This window comes from Somniosus microcephalus, chromosome 9 (assembly GCF_052327205.1).
Source record: "Somniosus microcephalus isolate GS21.2 chromosome 9, FLI_Smic_1.0, whole genome shotgun sequence".
Lineage (NCBI taxonomy): Eukaryota > Metazoa > Chordata > Chondrichthyes > Squaliformes > Somniosidae > Somniosus > Somniosus microcephalus.
The window spans coordinates 18,408,868-18,430,032 of NC_140995.1; the positions used below are offsets into that span (position 1 = coordinate 18,408,868).

The following is a 21,165-nucleotide window of genomic DNA, read 5'->3' on the forward strand; positions in this document are numbered from 1 at the left end:
ATGCTGGCTCTCTTCAAGAGCACTTCAGCTAGTCCCACTACCCCACCCTTTCCCCGGAGCCCTGCAAATTGTTTTCCTTCAGGCACTTATCCAATTCCCTTTTGAAAGCCATGATTGAATCTGCCTCCACCACCCTTTCAGGCAGCGCATTCCAGATCCTAACCACTCGCTGCGTAAAAAAGGTTTTCCTGATGTCACCTTTGGTTCTTCTGCCAATCACCTTAAATCAGTGTCCTCTGGTTCTCGACAGTTCCACCAATGGGAACAGTTTCTTTCTATCTACTTTGTCCAGACCTCTCATGATTTTGAACACCTCAATCAAATCTCCTCTTAACCTTCTCTGCTCTAAGGAGAATAACTCCAGCTTCTCCAGTCTGTCCACATAATTGAAGTCCCTCATCCCTGGAAGCATTCTCGTCAATCTTTTCTGCACCCTCTCTAAGGCCTTGAAAGCCACGATTGAATCTGCCTCCACCACCCGTTCAGGCAGTGCGTTCCAGATCATAACCACTTGCTGTGTAAAAAAGTTTCCCCTCATGTCACCTTTGGTTCTTTTGCCAATCATGTGCGGTGCCCAGAATTGGACACAGTACTCCAGTTGAGGCCGAATAAGTGTTTTATAAAGGTTCATCATAACTTCCTTGCTTTTGTACTCCATGGGCTGGATTTTCATTGAGGAGTCGGGTAGGAGGCATGACTACAACTTTCAGGATTGTAGTCCCGTCTCCATCGAGTTCTAGCCAACCCACGTGATTTTGACTTGATTGACCTTGTTGAGCCCGCCCAGCGAGCTCAGCAGGCCAATTAAGGGCCACCCGGCAACAGGTGACATATTTCATCTGTCAAGACTTTTTGACAGATGAAATATCAGCGTTTCACAGCTGTTTGAAGCTGTCAAACACTGACAATCTGTACTCCAGGTTAATTCCTTCCTCTCAGGATGATTTAGAGATCTCCCCGGAACAGAAAGCTGAATGCTGCAATTTTTGACAGCTCGCAGCCATTCTGCTTTCTGTGCTGGTGAGATGAGGGACTCCCGAGACCTGAGGAAAGAAGGCTGTAAAGGTATGTAAAGGTTAGTAGAACTTCTTTAAATACTTTACACACACCAAATACACTTACCTCTGCACTCATGCACCCATCACTCACCTGAACACCTGGGATGTCCAAGTGATTGTTAATTTTGTCCCTGATTATTGTTTCTCAAAGCTTCCCCACTACTGAGGTTAAACTGACTGGCCTGTAGTTGCTGGGTTGATCCTTGCACCCTTTTTTGATCAAGGGTGTAATATTTGCAATTCTCCAGTCCTCTGGCACCATCCCTGTATCTAAGGAGGATTGGAAGATTGTGGCCAGTACCTCCGTGATTTCCACCTTTACTTCCCTCAACATCCTAGGATGCATCCCAGCTGGTTCTGGTGACTTATCTACTTTAAGTACAGCTAGCTTTTCTAGTACCACCTCTATCAATTTTTATCCCATCCAGGATCTCCACTACCTCCTCTTTCACTATGACTTCGGCAGCATCTTCTTCCTTGGTGAAGACAGATGCAAAGTACTCATTTAATACCTCAGCCATGCCCTCTGCCTCCATGCGTAGGTCTCCTTTGTGGTCCCTAATTGGCCCCACCCCTCATCTTACTACCCGTTTACTATTTATATGCCTATAGAAGACTTTTGAATTCTCTTTTATGGTAGCTGCTAATCTATTCTCATACCCTCTCTTTGCCCCTCTTATTTTCTTTTTCACTTCCCCTCTGAACTTTCTATATTCAGCCTGATTCTCACTTGTATTCTCAACCTGACATCTTTTATACATGCTTTATTTCTGCTTCAACTTACTCTATCTCTTTCATCATCCAGGGAGCTCTGACTTTGGTTGCCCTTCCATTCCCCCTCGTGGGAATGTGCCTTGACTATACCCGAATCATCTCCTCTTTAAAGGCAGCCCATTGTTCTATTACAGTTTTGCCTACTAATCTTTGATTCCAATTTACCCGGGCCAAATCCGTTCTCAATCCACTGAAATTGGCTTGCCTCCAATGAAGTATTTTTACTCTAGATTGCTCCCTGTCCTTTTCCAAAGCTAATCTAAACCTTATGGTACTATGATCACTATTCCCTAAATGTTCCTCTAAATGTTGGCAAAATGGGAATGAAAACAGGCGTAAATTGTGGCATTACTTACTGATTACACCCCCACAGGAAATTTCAGGCCGAAATGTTAAATTGATGCCATGGCACTCTCACCGGTTTCCTGCCTCACATTTATTTGTAGGACCTTGCGGTTGCTGTCTACCAAATGGCTGCCTTGTTTGCCTATATTGTAACAGCGACGGCGCTTCAAAATTAATTCATTAGCTCTGAAGTGCTTTGAAATATTCTGAAGATGCGAAAGGTTCTATATAAATGCAAGTTTGAGGGGGGTAGATTGAAAGGTGATCTAGCAGCTTGAGGGGATTATCTGATCAAGGTGTTTAAAATGTTAAAAGGATTTGATAAGGTAGATACAGGAAACTTTCGATTTACCGGCACCTAAATAACCGGAAATCTTGGTTAACCGGCAAAATTCAGGAGTAAGTTCAGGTAAGTTTTACTTCATATTCTACTTGCCTTCCTCCATCTGTTGCTGTGCAAGGGTGTGGCTGCAGCTGTTGCTAAGCTACAGAGACGCTTGGAACTTGTGGCCATTGTTTTGCACATGTTGCTAAGCAACAGGGTTTGTTGCTTTATATGGAGCGGTCAGCTCTCCGTATCTTTTACTATAGCTCTCGGTTATCCGGAATTTTTGATGAACCGGCACCATGTCGGTCCCGTCTGTGCCGGATAAAAAAAAGTTTCCTGTATAGAGAAACTATTTCCTCTGATTAGGGAATTCAGAACAAGGGGACATGATCTTATAATTAGGGCTAGGCCATTCAGCTCTAGGAGGGAAACCAAAAGCACTTTTTCATACAAAGGGTAGTGGAAATCTGAAATTCTCTCCCCCTGAAGGCTGTGGATGGTGAGTCAATTGAAATTTTCAAGACTGAGATCGATAGATTTTTGGGCGTAAGGGTATCAAGGGAGTTGGAGCAAAGGCAGCTAAATGGAGTTGAGGTACAGATCAGCCATGAACTATCTGAATGGCGGGACAGGCTCCACGGGCTGAATGGCCTCCTCCTGTTCCTATTTTCTTACAATGTCCCAGTAATGCAGTGCATGCTTTACTATGAAGTGACAGCATTAGTTTCCTCACCATGAACCCCTTGTCCTACTTATTTGATTTATTCAGTCATAAAATGATTTAGAATTTGGCCATTAGACTTCTCTCCTGCCTCCGTGTTTATCCTGCTACTGTTTACATTGCTGGCACGTGCCATTTAAGATCAGTCTGTAAGATTAGTGATGATGCCAAGGTTTATCCTGACTTGCCCCATTTTCGTGCCAATGTTGCAATCAATAAAGTGAGTGCAATGATACATGTGACACAACAGGGCAGCACCAATATGGGCGCAGCCAACATAATGCCTCCTCCCCTTGCCACCAGGGCAATTCAATTATAAATCATTTCCACTAACTCTTTAAGCGGTGCTACGAAACAGACACCTTGCTTCGAAATTATGTCGGTGAACTATATTCAGTGGGCGCCATGTTAGTACAAACAGTCTTCCACTCTTGTGTCATTGCTGATTTCTTCTTTCTTACATTAAATTCGAGAATATAACCTTTTAAAAAGTGTATCAGACTAGTTAACACTCACCACTTCTTCATGTGTAGCATTTTCAACATTAATGCCATTAACCTGCAAAAAAATATATATATATATATTTGCCATATTTAATTTTAGGCTTGTGAAATATATGCAGCAACGCTTAAAACAAAACAAAGTATAAAACCGATATAAATGTTTTACTAACTTGCAGCACCGCATCTCCAACGAATAACATCCCAGTCTGGTCAGCTATATACCAAAGGAGAAAGGAAAGGTGTGTGAGAAAGTGTGGCGGAAAGCATGTATGCAGGTAAGGAGCTTTTTAATGAAGGATGGTTTAGAGACCAGTGTTAATTCCCTGCCTTGGGGGGCGGGGGGGATAAGGGATTGCCATTTGTTTCCTGTATCAGGAGCTCTAGCCAGAAGAACTGGGGTAGATCTTGACTATGCGCGTTAGTGTAAAACGGATGCAAGCGAGTTGGTAGCCCATTTTAAATCTCTCCCAATTGGGTACCGACTTCGATGGAAATAAAAATCGCAAGCGACGTAAAGCGGGCTACTCACTCACCATTACCCTTTTTAAGCTATTGCACAAAATCAAGGATGAGCCCATTGACTTCAAAAGGCGGACATTTTGTTCATAAGGCTTCTTTGGAGACTGAGGAGATTGCTTGTTCCTCGTGAACAGTAAATGCCACTGCTGTCTAACAAAAAACAGTTCATGTAAAAGAAAAATGCAGCCCCACATTTCCACACATATCACCAGGAATGGAAGCAACAGATATTGATTAGCTTTTGTAAGCAGTACAAGGTATCATACGCATTACATTATTTTTTGTCCTGCAGGAGTTAGCAAATTGAATAAATGTTGAAAGAGAAGTGCAAAGTTATTTGATTTTCAACAGGCAGAAAAAAAACATAAATCAATCCAAATGTCCCAATGCTGTTTATTTTCATCCTTGCAAACAAAAAAACAATCGAAGTGGTAAATAAATCAATAGGCTTTTAGGTCAGAGGCATAGGACCCAATTCTCAAAGACTTCTGTTTCCCTGCTATTTTTCTTGTAACAGTATTTGCATTGTTAATTGTTGTTAGTACTAATTAGATATTCTCCCCTATAATGAACCAATTTGGGAATTGTATGACGCATCATTGGTATCCTCCACACAGCCTTTGCTGGTTTGGAGCTATTAAGGGCAAACAGACATTGTACATATCAAAGTTAAATCAAATATTGAAATGTATGGAGTTAAAGGCCACCTGCAACATTGAAACCAATGTTGTAAAATGTACAATTTACAAAAGTATTTTTTTTTTCTTTACACAGCCCAAGTTTTGCAATTTACTTAAAAACAATTATTGAGAATTGAGACCAATCTTGTAATCACTAACTTATTTGCTTCATACAAGTATTTCAAAATAGCCGGTGTGAAGGAGGGGAGGACGAAGGCCAGTGCTGTCCAATACACCTAGTTCAGATCAAATTCATAAAAAAATAAAGGAAACACTGCATCTTGTCACGTCAGACGTCTCAAAGCACTTCACACAATGCAAGACTTTTTGAAGTGAAATGAGGGTAGTGAAAAGACAAACATGGCAGCCATTCAGCACCAGGCACATCCCACCAAAAGCAACCATACGAATAATTAGTTCATCTGTTTTTAGTGATGTTGGTTGAGTGGGATTACAATGCATTTCCACTTTAAAAGAATCCATTAGGTGTTTAAGACTGAAACATTCTTTGTTTACGGAACAAGAAACATGGAACCTGGCATAAACTTGGACGTCATTCTCAGTATCAGAGGCAGTTGATAGATTCTGAAGATTGACTAGACTTTTTTTTGGATTGCTGTTATTTAGAGTTATACAGCACAGAAAGAGGCCCTTCGGCCCATCGCGTCCGCGCCGGCCATCAAGCCCTGTCTAATCTAATCCCATTTTCCAGCATTTGGTCCGTAGCCTTGTATGCTATGGCATTTCAAGTGCTCATCCAAATGCTTCTTGAATGTTGTGAGGGTTCCTGCCTCTACCACCCTTTCAGGCAGTGAGTTCCAGATTCCAACCACCCTCCGGGTGAAAAAGTTTTTCCTCAAATCCCCTCTAAACCTCCTGCCCCTTACCTTGAATCTATGCCCCCTTGTTATTGACCCCTCTACTAAGGGGAAAAGTTCCTTTCTATCTACCCTATCTGTGCCCCTCATAATTTTGTACACCTCAATCAGGTCCCCCCTCAGCCTTCTCTGCTCCAAGGAAAACAACCCCAGCCTGTCCAGTCTTTCTTCATAGCTGAAGCGCTCCAGTCCAGGTAACACCCTGGTAAATCTCCTCTGCACCCTCTCCAAAGCAATCACATCCTTCCTATAGTGTGGCGACCAGAACTGCACACAGTACTCCAGCTGTGGCCTTACCAGCGTTTTGTACAGTTCCATCATAACCTCCCTGCTCTTATATTCTATGCTTCGGCTAATGAAGGCAAGTATCCCATATGCCTTTTTAACCACCTTATCCACCTGTTCTGCTGCCTTCAGGGATCTATGTACATGCACAACAAGATCCCTCTGATCCTCTGTCTTTCCTAGGGTCTTACCATTCATTGTGTATTCCCTTGCCTTGTTAGTCCGTCCAAAATGCATCACCTCACACTTTTCAGGGTTAAATTCCATTTGCCACTGTTCCGCCCATCTGACCAACTCATCTATATCGTCCTGTAGCCTGAGGCTTCCCTCCTCGCTATTTACCACCCCACCAATTTTCGTGTCATCTGCGAACTTACTGATCATACCTTTTACATTCACATCCAAATCATTAATGTAGACCACAAACAGCAAGGGACCCAGCACCGATCCCTGCAGTACCCCACTGGACACAGGCTTCCAGTCACAAATACAACCTTCCACCCTCACCCTCTGCCTTCTGCCACTAAGCCAGTTTTGGATCCAATGTGCCAAGGCACCCTGGATCCCATGGGCTCTTACCTTCCTGACCAGTCTCCTATGCAGGACTTTATCAAAAGCCTTACTGAAATCCATGTAAACCACATCCACTGCACTACCCTCATCCACACACCTCGAAAAATTCAATCAAATTGGTCAGACATGATCTTCCCTTGACAAAGCCATGCTGGCTATCCATAATTAATCCTTGCCTCTCCAAGTGGAGACTAATTCTGTCCCTCAGAATTTTTTCCAATAATTTCCCTACCACTGATGTTAGGCTCACTGGCCTGTAATTCCCTGGTTTATCCCTACTACCCTTCTTGAATAATGGTACTATGTTAGCTGTTTTCCAGTCCTCTGGCACATCCCCTGTGGCCAGAGAGGTTCTGAAAATTTGTGTCAGAGCCCCTGCAATCTCCTCCTTTGCCTCACATGGTAGCCTGGGATACATCTCGTCCGGGCCTGGGGATTTATCCACTTTTAAGCCTGCTAAAACCGCTAGTACCTCCTCCCTCTCGATGCTAATATGTTCAAGTATATCACAGTCCCCCTGCCCGATTTCTATGTCCACATCGTCCTTCTCCATAGTGAACACAGATGCAAAAAATTCATTTAAAACCCCACCTACATCCTCTGGCTCTACACACAGCTTGCCACTTTGGTCCCTAATGGGCCCTACTCTTTCCCTAGTTATCCTCTTGCCCTTAATATACTTATAAAACACCTTAGGATTTTCCTTTATTTTGCTCGCCAGTGTTATTTCATGGCCCCTCCTCACTCTCCTAATTTCTTTTTTAAGTATCCCCCTGCACTTTTTATACTCCTCTAGGGCTTCATCTGTCTTTAGTCCTTTGTATCTGCCAAAAGCCCCCCTTTTTTTCCTAATCCATTCTCGTATATCCCTTGACATCCAAGGTTCCCTGGACTTGTTGGTCCCACCCTTGACCTTTACGGGAACATGTTGCCATTGTACTCTCTCAATTTCCTTTCTGAAAGACTCCCATTGCTCCAATGTGGATTTTCCTTCAAGTAGCTGATCCCAGTCCACATTGGTCAGATCCTGCCTTATCATATTAAAATTGGCCTTCCCCCAATTTAGAACCGTTATTTCCGGTCCATCCTTGTCCTTTTCCATGACTACCTTCAATCTCACCGAATTATGGTCACTGTCACCAAAGTGCTCACCTACTAACACTTCTACCACTTGCCCGGCCACATTCCCTAGAATTAGGTCCAGTACCGCCCCCTCTCTTGTAGGACTTTCTACATGCTGGCTCAAAAAGCTCTCCTGGATGCACTTTAAGAATTCTGCACCCTCTAAGCCTTTCACACTCTGACTATCCCAGTTAATATTGGGGAAGTTGAAATCCCCCACTATAGTTACCCTATTATTTGCACACTATTTCAATAAAACTAGATGGAAAATCTAGGCTACTGTTGTGAAATGTGAAGACAAATGTTGTTAGTTGCTTCTTGTACATCGATCTGTTTAGAGCCAATGCAATCCACGTACTAGTGTATATTATATGTTACAAGCAGAACTCTCAGTAATAAATGGTTTATTGGAGAATTGGATTGGAGGATTGTAAAAGTTCAAAATTATGAGGGGCTTTGATAGATAGATGGGGACATTTCTTTTCCACTAGTGGGTGGGTTGGTAACCAAGGAGGTGATTTTGTCAATGGGGGCACGTTGGAGGTGGGACTGCTGCTTGTTGGGTTCCAGTCCCGCCTCCATCGACTTGTGGCCAACCCACGCTATTTTCCCTTGATTGACCTTGTTAAGCCCACCCAGTGGGCTTAGCAGGCCAATCAAGGGGAAGCCGGTTACAGAGAACGTCAACGTATGACGTTTCATCTGTCAAATATTTTTGACAGATGAATTGTCATCGTTTGACAGCTCTGTGGAGCTGTCAAACACTGACATTCTCTGTTGTTTGATGAGTCCTTGTATTCAAGACTCAGCAAACCTCTTTTGTGAGCAGAAATTAGATGGCTGTTGCATCGGAGAATGCAGCAGCCATTCTGTCATCTCTGCCGGTGAGGTGCGAGACTCTCCGCATCCTCAACTGTTGAAGCCTGCAGGAAGAAACAAAGGTAAGTAAACATTTTCTATCACTTTTAACTCACCTCACATACTTACCTCGCCACACTTGCACTCATCACTAACCTCCACAGTGCACTTTTGGACCCCTCTGACCCCCGCAGACCCACTGCTCGCCTCGCTGACCCTAGCGGGGTTTCCCGAAGTCAGGAAGTCCGCACCTCTGGTGGAAAAATGGGGATAATCCTCTTAACTGCCTGTTAACTACCTGTTAACAGACAGTTAAGTGGCTGTAATCCCCTTCCTACCTCCAGGAGACGGGACTCGGCACAGGACGGCTACCCGCCTCCTGGAAAGATGGCACGGAGGCGGGTTGGGGGCGGAATGGGTACCCGCCCCCAGATTCTGCCATTTTCCCAGCAGTCCCGCCTCCAAACCCGCCTCCCCAGGGCTGGCAAGATCCAGCCCCAGAGGACACAGATAATTGGCAAAAGAACAGAGGGCCAGTGAGCTGGAATGCACTGCCTGAAAGGTTGGTGGCAGCAGATTAAATAGTGACTTTCAAAAGGGATTTTGATAAAAACTCATAAAGGAAAAATTTGTGGGACTATGGGGAAAGAGAGGGGGAGTGGGACTAGTTGAATAGCTCTTTCAAAGACAGGCATGATGGGCCGAATGGCCTCTTTTTGTGCTGTAAGGTTCTATGATTGTCACATCCTATGGTATCAGAAGTAAACTAAAACTGCAGTTATCCATAGAAAAGATAATTTCTCATTATGCTTAAGTTCAACCCACAAATAAGAATTAAGTTCAGAAAGTCAGCACAGAAAGAAAGATTTTCAGAGTTCAAGACCACAACATCTTCACAACACAAAGACGATGGTAATGTACATGTTCGTGCTCTAATGTGTGGTGTAGAGCAAGACACTTTGCAAGTTCATAAAAAATTCATATTTGAGTTGAAAGGTCAGAAGAATAACAAACAGTAATGCAAAAATAAGATGAATATACTTGGCCCAGAAATTCGGGTCTCCACGGGTGAGTACGCACGGGGTACTCACACATAGGCCCAACGAAAGTGCCGGTTTCGTGCATGCATTGTGCATGCGCGGGAAACCGGAACTTCCGTTCCCTTAAAGGAAGGGGTTTAGCGGTCGAACGCGTACGTAGGAGAGGCAGCGCGTGCGCATGGAACTTACGGGTTTTTTGCAGGTTTCTCCGGGAAGGTAAGTCTCCAGGAGTTACACTTTTAAAAAGCAGGCGCAAGGCCTGCTTTTGACAAGGTAAGTGGTGAATTAATTAAAATTAAAACATTTTTTCCACAGGTTTATTATTTTTAAATACTTTAAAGGTAAGCTTATTTTTAGCCCTGTTAGAAAATGTAATTAAATTTTTCAAAAATTTAAATTATTGTTTAAAATAGTTATTTCATATAATTTATAGTTATTTTTAAAATGTGATTTAAAAAAAAAATTATTTGAAGTTTTAGTGATGTTTTGGGGCTTATAGTATTTATAGTTTTGACAGCTCTTCCTGTCAAACTTATGAATGAAGCATTCCCTGCTGCCATTGGCTCTCCATGGTCCACGTGATCCCAGGGGACGCATCGAACTAACTGCGCCCCTGGGATACACAAGCACTGCGCGCCGGCAGTTGGAGGAGGCCCAGGATCGGAATCCCACGCGGGCCCACAGCACGACGGCCGGAGCGCTAGCTAAGTGCAGGTCGGGGGCATGCACCCGCGGGAAGCCCCCGACCTGAATTTCTGGGCCAATTGTTTCAAAATGCAACTTAAACAGATGTTCGGGAGATGGGGCTGCTGAAATGTGAGCTTGTAAAGGTTGCAATTAAGGATAATGTTGTCCCTCGCAGACTGAATACACCCCGTAGAATTTCATTCTCAATAGTTCCTGAAGCGGAAGAGGAAGTAAAAGGAACGAGATTAGCTGGCAACAATGTGGAAGTTACTGAATCATCCGAACGATGCTTGCAGAACGGCCGCACGTTCCAGGAAAAGAGTAAACTATAGTTGACACACGGTCCAAGAATCCAATTCACTGAGCATGCGGTCCAGGCTTATGTTGAAGCAATTCAGCCCAGCAAGGCAGCGTGAGAGTTCAACTTATAGTATGTGTTACAAGCTGAACTCTCAATAATAACTGGTACCAGAACAGAATGCAATCCCTGCTCCATTGAGGGGAAGGAATCCTTGAGGGACATAGGCATGAATTGAAGTCTATCGTCAATCTTTTCTAGCATTCAGAGGCATCAGTTAGTCTATAAGTCGTCTGAGTTCCTTACTTTTATGGGCGTTGACTCACATTGCACTAAATCTACTTTTAGGATCGTGTAATCCAGGGATATAACAATAGCATCCTCTTGTGATCTGGACTAGATATACGTGCCTTTCACACATATATTGCTTCAATATCTCTGAAGGCAGACTAACAAAGAAACATAGAAGATAGGAGCAGGAGTAGGCCATTCGGTCCCTCGAGCCTGCTCCGCCATTCAATGCGATCATGGCTGATCATCCAAATTCAGTACCCAGTCCCTGCTTTCTCCCCATACCCCTTGATCCCTTTAGCCTTAAGAAATATACCCAACTCTTTCTTGAATATATTTAATGTATTGGCCTCTACTGCCTTCTGTGGTAGAGAATTCCACAGGTTCACCACTCTCTGGGTGAAGAAATTCCTCCTCATTTCTGTCCTAAATGGCCTACCCCTTATCCTTAGACTGTGACCCCTGGTTCTGGACCCCCTTACCATCGGGAACATCCTTCCTGCATCTAGTCTGTCCAGTCCTGTTAGAATTTTATAAGTTTCAATGAGATCCCCGCTCATTCTTCTAAACTCCAGTGAGTATACGCCCAATCGACCCAATCTCTCCTCATACGTCATTCCTGCCGTCCCAGGCACAAGTCCATTTTGAGGGCTGGACCTCATTAGCATCGGGATGGCGGGCTGCAGTCAGAGGGCAAGTACCCCAGGGCAGCCCTCCAGTTCAGGACTGCTACAATATCGGGCGGCCCGGCCGGAAGAAGGTACATCCGTGAGAGGGTGTGGGGGGTGGGTGCCCGATGTCTCGGGGGGAGTGGATAAGCAGAGGCTGAGTGACAACGGCCCAGCACACTAAGTGCACACTTGGTGAGATGAGTCCTGATACAAACCATTAAATTGCTTTATTTCACATCAGGCCAACATACAGAACAACAGTTCTGATTGGTTTCATTTATTTCAATCAACTTGTTTTCATGTAATATTATAAAATAGTGAAAAAACCATATTTCCCATATCAGTGGGTTATCTTATTTAACTTAAACAAAATGGGGTGAATTTTCAGACCTCCTGCCCGTTGGAAACGGGATGGTAGCACCCTGAGAATGGTGCACAATGACCTAACAGCCTGTTGCTGCAGTCGCAGCAGTCACAGTCGTGTTCCCCCGGGCCTAGCGCTGGGCAGACAGAGCAAACCCCTGGGAAGGCGGTAGACCTACTTAAAATGCTAATTGGGTTCCTGTGACATAAACAGGACTCCGTTTGGCATTTCTGGACAGAAGTGAGCAGAACGAGCGCTGTGCACGCTCCGAACAGTGTCAGCTGGTGGCCGGGCCGAAGAGCAGCCCAAAGATAAGTTCCTCTTTATTTTTGTATAAGCAGGGATGCTCCTTCAGGCTCCACAAAAACCAGGCTGGGCCGTTGTCACTGAGCCACTGCTTACCCACTCCCCCCCCCCGAGACGGTGGGCACCCACCCCCCACACCCTCTCACGGATGTACCTTCTTCCGGCTGGGCCGCCCGATATTGTAGCAGTCCTGAACTGGAGGGCTGCCCTGGGACACTTGCCCTCCGACTGCAGCCCGCCATCCCGATGCTAATGAGGTCCAGCCCTCAAATGGACTTGTTCCTCCATCGGGTCTACCGGCCGGCATGTGTCACCGGCCAGACAAGTATCGCGCCATTACCATGGTGTAAATTTTCAGGAAAATGTGGGCCTTTGTACTTTCAACAGAAAAATCATGAAGAAAAATCATGAACATCTGAACGGTATTCCTGACAGCAATAATCATATAAGGGTTCTGAAAGTTTACAATTGACCAGTCAATTAAACTCACCACTGCGCACTACCCTGGTGACCTTTGGATTTTTCCTCAGTCCTATTCCAACAATTCTTCCAAGTGCCCCTTGAGAGCCTGGGGTCTGAGATGTGGACAACTGCTCTTGATAACTACAAACCTATTGGGAAAAAGGTGGTCTTCATTTCAGGGCTGCTGAATCATGAGATGGTCCTGCAACAGACTGCTTTTTTTTGTTACTTTCAGGCCAATGGTCCAATGGTAGTCTCCCCCCAGTCCAGTTGGCTTGTGTCCTTTTTCATCACCGTAAGAGAAGGGAGATGTGACAAGAATACATTTCCACTTTAAGGGAATCAGTCACGTTTTAAATATTTAATGTTTACTCAAGGTGTTGGTAGATTTGAAAGACTAACTGTTGTAAGAAGCAAAGTCAAAAGCTGCAAGTTCCTTCTCATAAAGGAATCTATTTAAAACAAAGTCAAGCCTCATATAAGGCAGGTTTAGACACTTGTGGGGGTAGGGGGGGGGGAGGATTTTAAGCCCCCCAAAACAAGTGTGTTTAGGTCAGGTGGATGTAAAAAATGTTTAAATCTAAACCCGAACCCAACACACCTTGAACCCGCCCACTGCCAGTTTTAGCAGGGTGGGTTATCAGGCGGTTTGCTTATTTAAATATTTAAATGGAGATTTTATCTACATTTTAAGTTTAATGCTAGCCTGCCAGGTTTCTCTGCAACTCTACCCACAAGGGCCAGGAGGTCCTCCAAAAAGAAGGATGTAGGATCAGATCGCCGAGGCTGTCAATGCCAGGAGTGTCACCCCCACGACCTGGCTCCAGTGCCCAAATAAGCTTCATGACTTCAGATCAGTGCTCAAGGCCAGTGAATGCATCTTCAAAAGCCGTCTCCTACCAGCTGCACGACTAGCCTCACACACTGCTCAATGCACGACCACCCGTGCCCCATCACTCACCTACCAACAACCTCTAGCAAACACAAGGCACACCTCACATTCCTAGCTTCACCTCAGGGAACGGTAGTATAGTGATTACACTACAGGACTAGTAATCCAGCAGCTGGGGAATTTAAATTCAGTTAATTAAATAAAACTGGAATAAAAAGCTAGTATCAGTACTGGTAACCATGAAACTACTGGATTGTCATAAAAACGCATCTGGTTCACTAATGTCCTTCAGGGAAGGAAATCTGCCGTCCTTACCTGATCTGGCCTATATGTGACTACGTGCATGCTAAATAACGGAAACAGCATGCTATAGACAGAGCTAAGCGATCCCACAACCAACGAATCAGATCAAAGCTCTGCAGTCCTGCCACATCCAGTCGTGAATGGTGGTGGACAATTAAACAACTAACGGGAGGAGGAGGCTTCATGAACATCCCCATCCTCAGTGATAACAGAGCCCAGTATACGAGTGCAAAAGACAAGGCTGAAGCATTTACAAACATCTTCAGCCAGAAGTGCCGAGTGCCGAGTGAATGATCCATCTTGGCCTCCTCCTGGGATCCACACCATCACAGAAGCCAGTCTTCAGCCAATTCAATTCACACCACGTGACAGCAAGAAATGATTGAGTGCACCGGATACAGCAAAGACACCAATGACATAGCTGTGTCTAGCTGTACCTCTAGCCAAGCTGTTCCAGTGCAGCTACAACATTGCCATCTACCCGACAATGTGGAAATTGCACAGGTATGTGCTGTCCGCAAAAAGTAGGACAAATCCAATCCAGCCAATTACCGCCCCATCAGTCTACTCTCAATCATCAGCAAAGTGCTGGAAGGTGTCATCGACAGTGCTATCAAGCGACACTTACTCACCAATAACCTGCTCACCAGTGCTCAGTTTGGGTTCCGCCAGGACCACTCAGCTCCATACCTCATTACAGTCTGGGTCCAAGCATCGACAAAAGAGCTGAATTCCAGAGGTGAGATGAGAGTGACTGCCCTTGACATCAAGGCAGCATTTGACCGAGTGTGGCATCAAGGAGCCCTAGTAAAACTAAAGTCAATGGGAATCGGGGGGAAAGCTCTCCACTGGCTGGAGTCATACATAAGAACATAAGAACATAAGAAGTAGGAGCAGGAGTAGGCCAATCGGCCCCTCGAGCCTGCTCCGCCATTCAATAAGATCATGGCTGATCTGATCCTAACCGCCAATCCACTATCACAGGACTATCTCCTGAATCTAACAGAATTAGACACACCAAATAGGAGCAGGATCAGGCTACACGGCCCCTGGGCCCACTCCGCTACCCACAGGGCCATGACCGATCCGAACCTAGACTCATGTCCAAATTCCTGCCCGCTCCCCGTAACCCTTAATTCCCTTTTCTTCTTGGAAACTGCCTATTTCTGTTTTAAATTTATGTAATGATGTAGCTTCGACAGCTTTTTGGGGCAGCATATTCCATGGACCTACCACCCTCTGAGTGAAGTAGTTCCTCCTCATCTCAGTTTTGAAAGAGCAGCCCCTTATTCTAAGACTATGCCCCCTAGTTCTAGTTTCACCCATCATCGGGAACATCCTCCCCGCATCCACCCGAGCCAACCCCTTCACAATCCTATATGTTTCAATAAGATCGCCTCTCATTCTTCTGAACTCCAATGAGTAGAGTCCCAATCTACTCAACCTCTCCTCATATGTCCATCCCCTCATCCCCGGGATTAACCGAGTGAACCTTCTTTATACTGACTCGAGAGCAAGTATGTCTTTTCTTAAGTATGGACACCAAAACTGTATGCAGTATACCTAGCACAAAGGAAGATGGCTGTGGTTGTTGGAGGTCAATCATCTCAGCCCCAGGATATTGCTGCGGAAGTTCCTCAGGGCAGTGTTCACGGTCCAACCAATTTTAGCTGCTTCATCAATGACCTTCGCTCCACCATAAGGTCAGAAGTGGGGATGTTCGCTGATGATTGCACACTGTTCAGTTCCATTCATAGAATCATAGAATCGTTACAGCACAGTAGGCCTGTCAAGCCCATGCTGGCTTTCTGCAAGAGCACTTTCCTCATATGTTATTCTTCTTTCCACATCCTACTTCCTCCTCATCCCACAATATCTTCTAATTTACAAGCTGTGCTTTCCCACCCTCCCCTCACCACAACTCTACCCTTGTGCCTTCTTCATTTCAGAAACCCAAGAAATGCAGTCTGCCAATGGTTGACCAAGAAGAGGGAGAGGAGAGTGAAGAAGAAGAAGAAGAAGAAACACTATCACTCCACTTGACACCCCCAGTCACCAGCTCCTTGAGGTCGTCCTGCAAGGCCATCTGCAGTGTCCCCCACTGAAAGTCAGCAGCCTTCCACCAGCCATTGCTGCAGCCACTGGGGTAGCACTGTGTGACATCAGTAGGATAGGCCAAGGCACACACAAGACAGTCACTAAGGGAATACATAAGGGTGATTAGTTGATTTCTTAATGTCATATTGGATGGATATATGGATAAATTTGGATTGGAAAGTTTGCTTTGTGGTGGCTTTTAGTTCAGCATTGTAGCCAAGAGGATGCTGTGATGGTCAGTAACAGAGGGAAGGTAAGGTATGGGACTAAAGTTGAAAGGGGAATTGGGGTTGTGGCCACTGGTACCACAGGCTGATGATTCCATCCCAGATATCCCGGCCAGAAAGGGGCTGTCTGGGTTACATTCTTCCGTCCACTTCCTCCTCTTCAGCGTCATCCTCTTCTGAATATTTATTCCTTAATCAGCATCACTGAAACAGATTATCTGGTCATTATCACATTGCTAATTGCGGGAGCTTGCTGTGCGCAAATTGGCTGCTGTGTTTCCTACATTACAACAGTGGCTCCACTTCAAAAGTACTTAATTTGCTGTAAAGTGCTTTGGAACATCCGGTGGTCATGAAAGGTGCTATATAAATGCAACTCTTTTTTTTCCTTCCTATTCTGCTTCCTCCTCTTCCCTCTGTGAGCTGCTTGTCCCCTTTGCTGCCTTTGCTTCATCTCCGTGTGCCCGCCAGGACTGTGCGCAAGTGGTCTTCTCAAGTGGCAAAATACTGTGGATGCTGGAAATCTGAAATAAAAGCAGAAAATGCTGGAAATACTCAGCAGGTCAGGCAGAATCTCGACCTGAAATGTTAACTCTGTTTCTCTCTCCACGGATGATACCTGACCTGCTGAGTATTTCCAGCATTTTCTGTCTTCTCAGAGGCCTTCCTTTCTCATCCAAAGCCATGCAAGTATCCCGCAGCACTCCCTGCACACTTTAACAACTTTTTTAATGTATTGCACCAAGCCACTATTTCAGTGTCCTCGGCCAAACGATCTTCAGCTGCTTCATCAATGACCTTCCCTCCATCATAAGGTTAGAAGTGAGGATGTTCGCTAATGATTGCAGCGTTCAGTTCCATTCGCAACTCTTCAGATAATGAAGCAGTCCGTGAGTGTATGCAGCAAGGCCTGGATGACATTCAGGCTTGGACTGATAAGCGGCAAGTAACATTCACGCCACACAAGTGCCAGGCAATGACTATCTCCAACAAGAGAGAGTCTAACCAGCTCCCATTGACATTCAATGGCATTACCAGCGCCAAAATCCCCACCATCAACATCCTGGGGTCACTGTTGATCAGAAACTTAACTGGACCAGCCACATAAATACTGTGGCTATAAGAGCAGGTCAGAGGCTAGGTATTCTGCGGCGAGTGTCTCACCTCCTGACTCCCCAAAGCCTTTCCACCATCTACAAGGCACAAGTCAGGAGTGTGATGGAATACTCTCCACTTGCCTGGATGAGTGCAGCTCCAACAACACTCAAGAACCTCGACACCATCCAGGACAAAGCAGCCCACTTGATTGGCACCCCATCCACCACCTTAAACATTCACTCCCTCCATCACCGGTGCACTGTGGCTGCAGTGTGTACCATCTACAAGATGCACTGCAGCAACTCGCCAAGGCTTCTTCGGCAGCACCTCCCAACCCACAAATTTAACCACCGAGAACTACAAGGGCAGCAGGTGCATGGGAACACCACCACCTGCAAGGTCCCCTCCAAGTCACACACCACATATATCGCCGATCCTTCATAAATCGCTGGGTCAAAATCCTGGAACTCCCTCCCTAACAACACTGTGGGAGTACCCTCACCACGGACTTCAGCGGTTCAAGAAAGCGGCTCACCACCACCTTCTCAAGGGCAATTAGGGATGGGCAATAAATGCTGGCCTCGCCAGCGACACCCACATCCCATTAACGAATAATAAAAAAATATATAATATAAATAAATCCAGTCCAAAAGCTGAAATCCAAACTTACCTGAAGTGTGTGTCCCTTTAAGAAGCGCTGACAGCGTCTCTGCAGGGCTGCTTCACACACGTTTTTCTGTGCGTATTTAGGACAGGGCATTATGGCACGCTTGAATGTCCAAAATAGTAGACATGGCGTCAAATCAGGCGTTGCATGCCGATTGATGTTACGATCTGCTTATTTAAATTTGAGAGGGCAACGTTGTCAAAGGCAGCGCTATGGTCCTCACCAAAATGGCGGCCACCATGCCGGGAGTGGGCGGAAGCGAGGCTGCGACCATTTTTTTTCAGCAAAACCGGCCTTGACGGCCGACGCTACACCAGGAATTTCTAGGCCACAGAGTAAGCAAGCATAATGGACGAAAGGGCATATAAAATGCTTAATTTAATAATAAAAAAAGAATTCTAAATTCTCCTCACTATTTAATACAGAAATGGTTAAAATGCATTGGAGGATTGTTCCCGGGGAACTGGTGCAAAAATCGGCGACGCTTTGGCAATGTGCGCCTAAAGATTGAGGCCCAAGGCTGACCCTAAATTGGGCTTCGTGCTGATCCCTGATTGGCCTACGCTGCTCACTGGTCTGGGCCTCCTGAACATTGGCCAGGTCGGGCGCTGAGAAGGGCCGCAGGTAAGTCCTGGGAGGCGGGGGAGGAGACGAGCATGAGCTGACAGTAACTCGCAGTATTGCTGTGGAGCCAGGAAGAACGCTCCTGTTTCTCCTGAATCCATAAGTGGAAACCGGAAAATGTACTTCTTCTTTGGTGGCCTTCATGTTGTCCTCATTAAGAATTGTTGGTTATGTCGCCATAGACCCTTAAAAATTGAATGGAGCACGGTCGGTACTTGCTCCACCTAGTTTTTCCCCCAATTTGGCATCACAGTCTTGAAACATACATTAGTTCCCTGATTACCATATTCAAGGGGCCGAATGCCTGTTTCAGGCAGATACCCTTCGTGACTAACCGTCTCCCGCTCCAAAATGGCGGCCACCAAACCTTTTGTACAGATCAGACACGGAGATCCAGGCCCGATGTTGGTGAGCTTCTCTGTCGTTTTACACCTAAATAGGCGAAACGAGGTTGAATTTCTGCCTATTATACAGGAAGCTTTGGTTTATCCGGAGGTTAACTGTCCGGAATGCTCGAGCCACCGGCAAAATTCAGGAGTCGGTTTTGTAAGTTTTTTTTCTTTTCGTTGCTTTTTTTTCACTAGTCAGGCTCTGCAAGGTCTAGCTAAAGCTGTTGCTTAGCTACAGAGATGCTTGCAAGCTACGGCCGACTGTTTAGAAGCTGTTGCTAAGCAACAGGGTTTGTTGCTAGATACGGAGCTCAAAAGCTTCCGTATGTTTTAACATTAGCGCTGGTTTGTCCGGCAGTTTTGATGGGACAGCAACAGCGCGGTCCCGTCGGTGCCGGATAGCACAACGTTTCCTGTAGTCTCTGTTACATGTCAGCCAGTGTCTAATTTTGTGCAAATCTTTTCTTCTAAAAGTCAAAGTATACCAGCCATAGACATGATAACATCATTCCAAAAGATCTTGCAGCACACGTTAAGAAACTATGAAGCAACAATTTTCCTCAAAATATTTGAATAAGGCACAAATGTCCCCAGTGTGAAGATTGTCAAATCTGACAAAATATAATATGCTATTTCACATGAAACTCTCTTTTATCCGGCACCTAAATTATCCGGAAATCTCTGTTAACCGGCAAAATTCAGGAGTAGGTTCAGGTAAGTTTTACTATATATTAGTGGCCGTGTAACCGGGGTTCCTGGATCTGTGGCCGTGTAACCGGGGATCCTGCACCTGTGGCTGTGCAACAGGGACTCCTGGATCTGTGGCTGTGTAACCGGGACTCCTGCACAAGTGCCATGTAACAGGGACTCCTGGATCTGTGGCCGTGTAACCGGGGTTCCTGCACCTGTGGCCATGCAACAGGGACTCCTGGATCTGTGGCTGTGTAACCGGGACTCCTGCACAAGTGCCATGTAACCGGGGCTCCTGGATCTGTGGCTGTGCAACAGGGACTCCTGGATCTGTGGCCGTGTAACCGGGGTTCCTGGATCTGTGGCCATGTAACCGGGGTTCCTGGATCTGTGGCCATGTAACTGGGGCTTCTGGATCTGTGGCTGTGCAACAGGGACTCCTGGATCTGTGGCCGTGTAACCGGGGTTCCTGCACCTGTGGCCATGTAACCAGGGCTCCTGGATCTGTGGCCATGTAACCGGGGCTCCTGCACCTGTAGCCGTGTACGGGGCTCTCATACCTTGGTAAGTATACCACTCTGTAATCTGGACTTTTTGATCAACCAGCACCACACCAGTCCCGTCGGTGCCGGATAAAAAAGAGTTTCCTTTATCTCAGTATCGACGCCCGCAGTGATACGGTATTCACAGCACCAAGTTTCTCTTGGACTCCTCTTATACATTTCAATGAAATGCAATAGAATTTCTTGCCCATGAAACAAATGTCTACAGAAGTTGAACAAGAATCATTAACGTTACAGTAATCTTTCTTCATGACGCAGATCCGAGGTGAAATCTTCATGAATATTTCAGCATCATTCGAGGCTTTGACACACCGTAATGACCTATTAATGAAATGAATCATGTCCTATCTAAGAGGAGCAACTAGACGCAGTGTAAGCTGAAAGCTTTCAGACCAACAACTTAAAAAATTTTTAAATGTATGCCAATGCTTTTTTCTAACGGTACTCTTGCAAACTGCATTTTATTTTTATTTTCAGGCAGTCTCTTCATCCTTACTGAGAGCTTTGGTTCCGTAGTTAAAGTAATATTTCACTCATTCGATGATATACAGATAGGATTTGGGAACACTGCATTATTATCAAACCTCTTGTATCTTTGAAGCTGACAGAACATTTATGGAAGATGTCAGTTTTTACGAAATAATTGGAAGATCTCCGTTTGCACAGATAGGTGCCTCTCAGTGGCTTTATCAAGATACAGTTTTTTTGCTAAGTGAAAAATTCCCACTTGAAGCCAGCAATCTTTTGCTACATTTCCACAGAGCCACGAGGCAGCATCCTTCCTGTTTAATGCTGCACATTTTGTAATTGGAGTGTCTCTGACAGAGAAGCATACACCCTATTAAATGCAGC

The 21,165-nt window shown here is 45.4% G+C and overlaps 1 protein-coding gene across 1 annotated transcript in view; it reads right to left on the reverse strand.

Moving 5' to 3' along the window:
• The window catches only part of sntg2 (syntrophin, gamma 2), a gene marked incomplete at its 5' end in the record, with an annotated part of 377,700 nt that overhangs the window by 283,279 nt on the left and 73,256 nt on the right, over positions 1 to 21,165 (reverse strand). The window contains 2 exons of the mRNA XM_085996911.1: positions 3,743 to 3,784; positions 3,900 to 3,943. Of these exons, the coding sequence (XP_085853037.1) occupies positions 3,743 to 3,784; positions 3,900 to 3,943 (86 nt within the window). The remainder of the gene's footprint in view (positions 1 to 3,742; positions 3,785 to 3,899; positions 3,944 to 21,165) is intronic.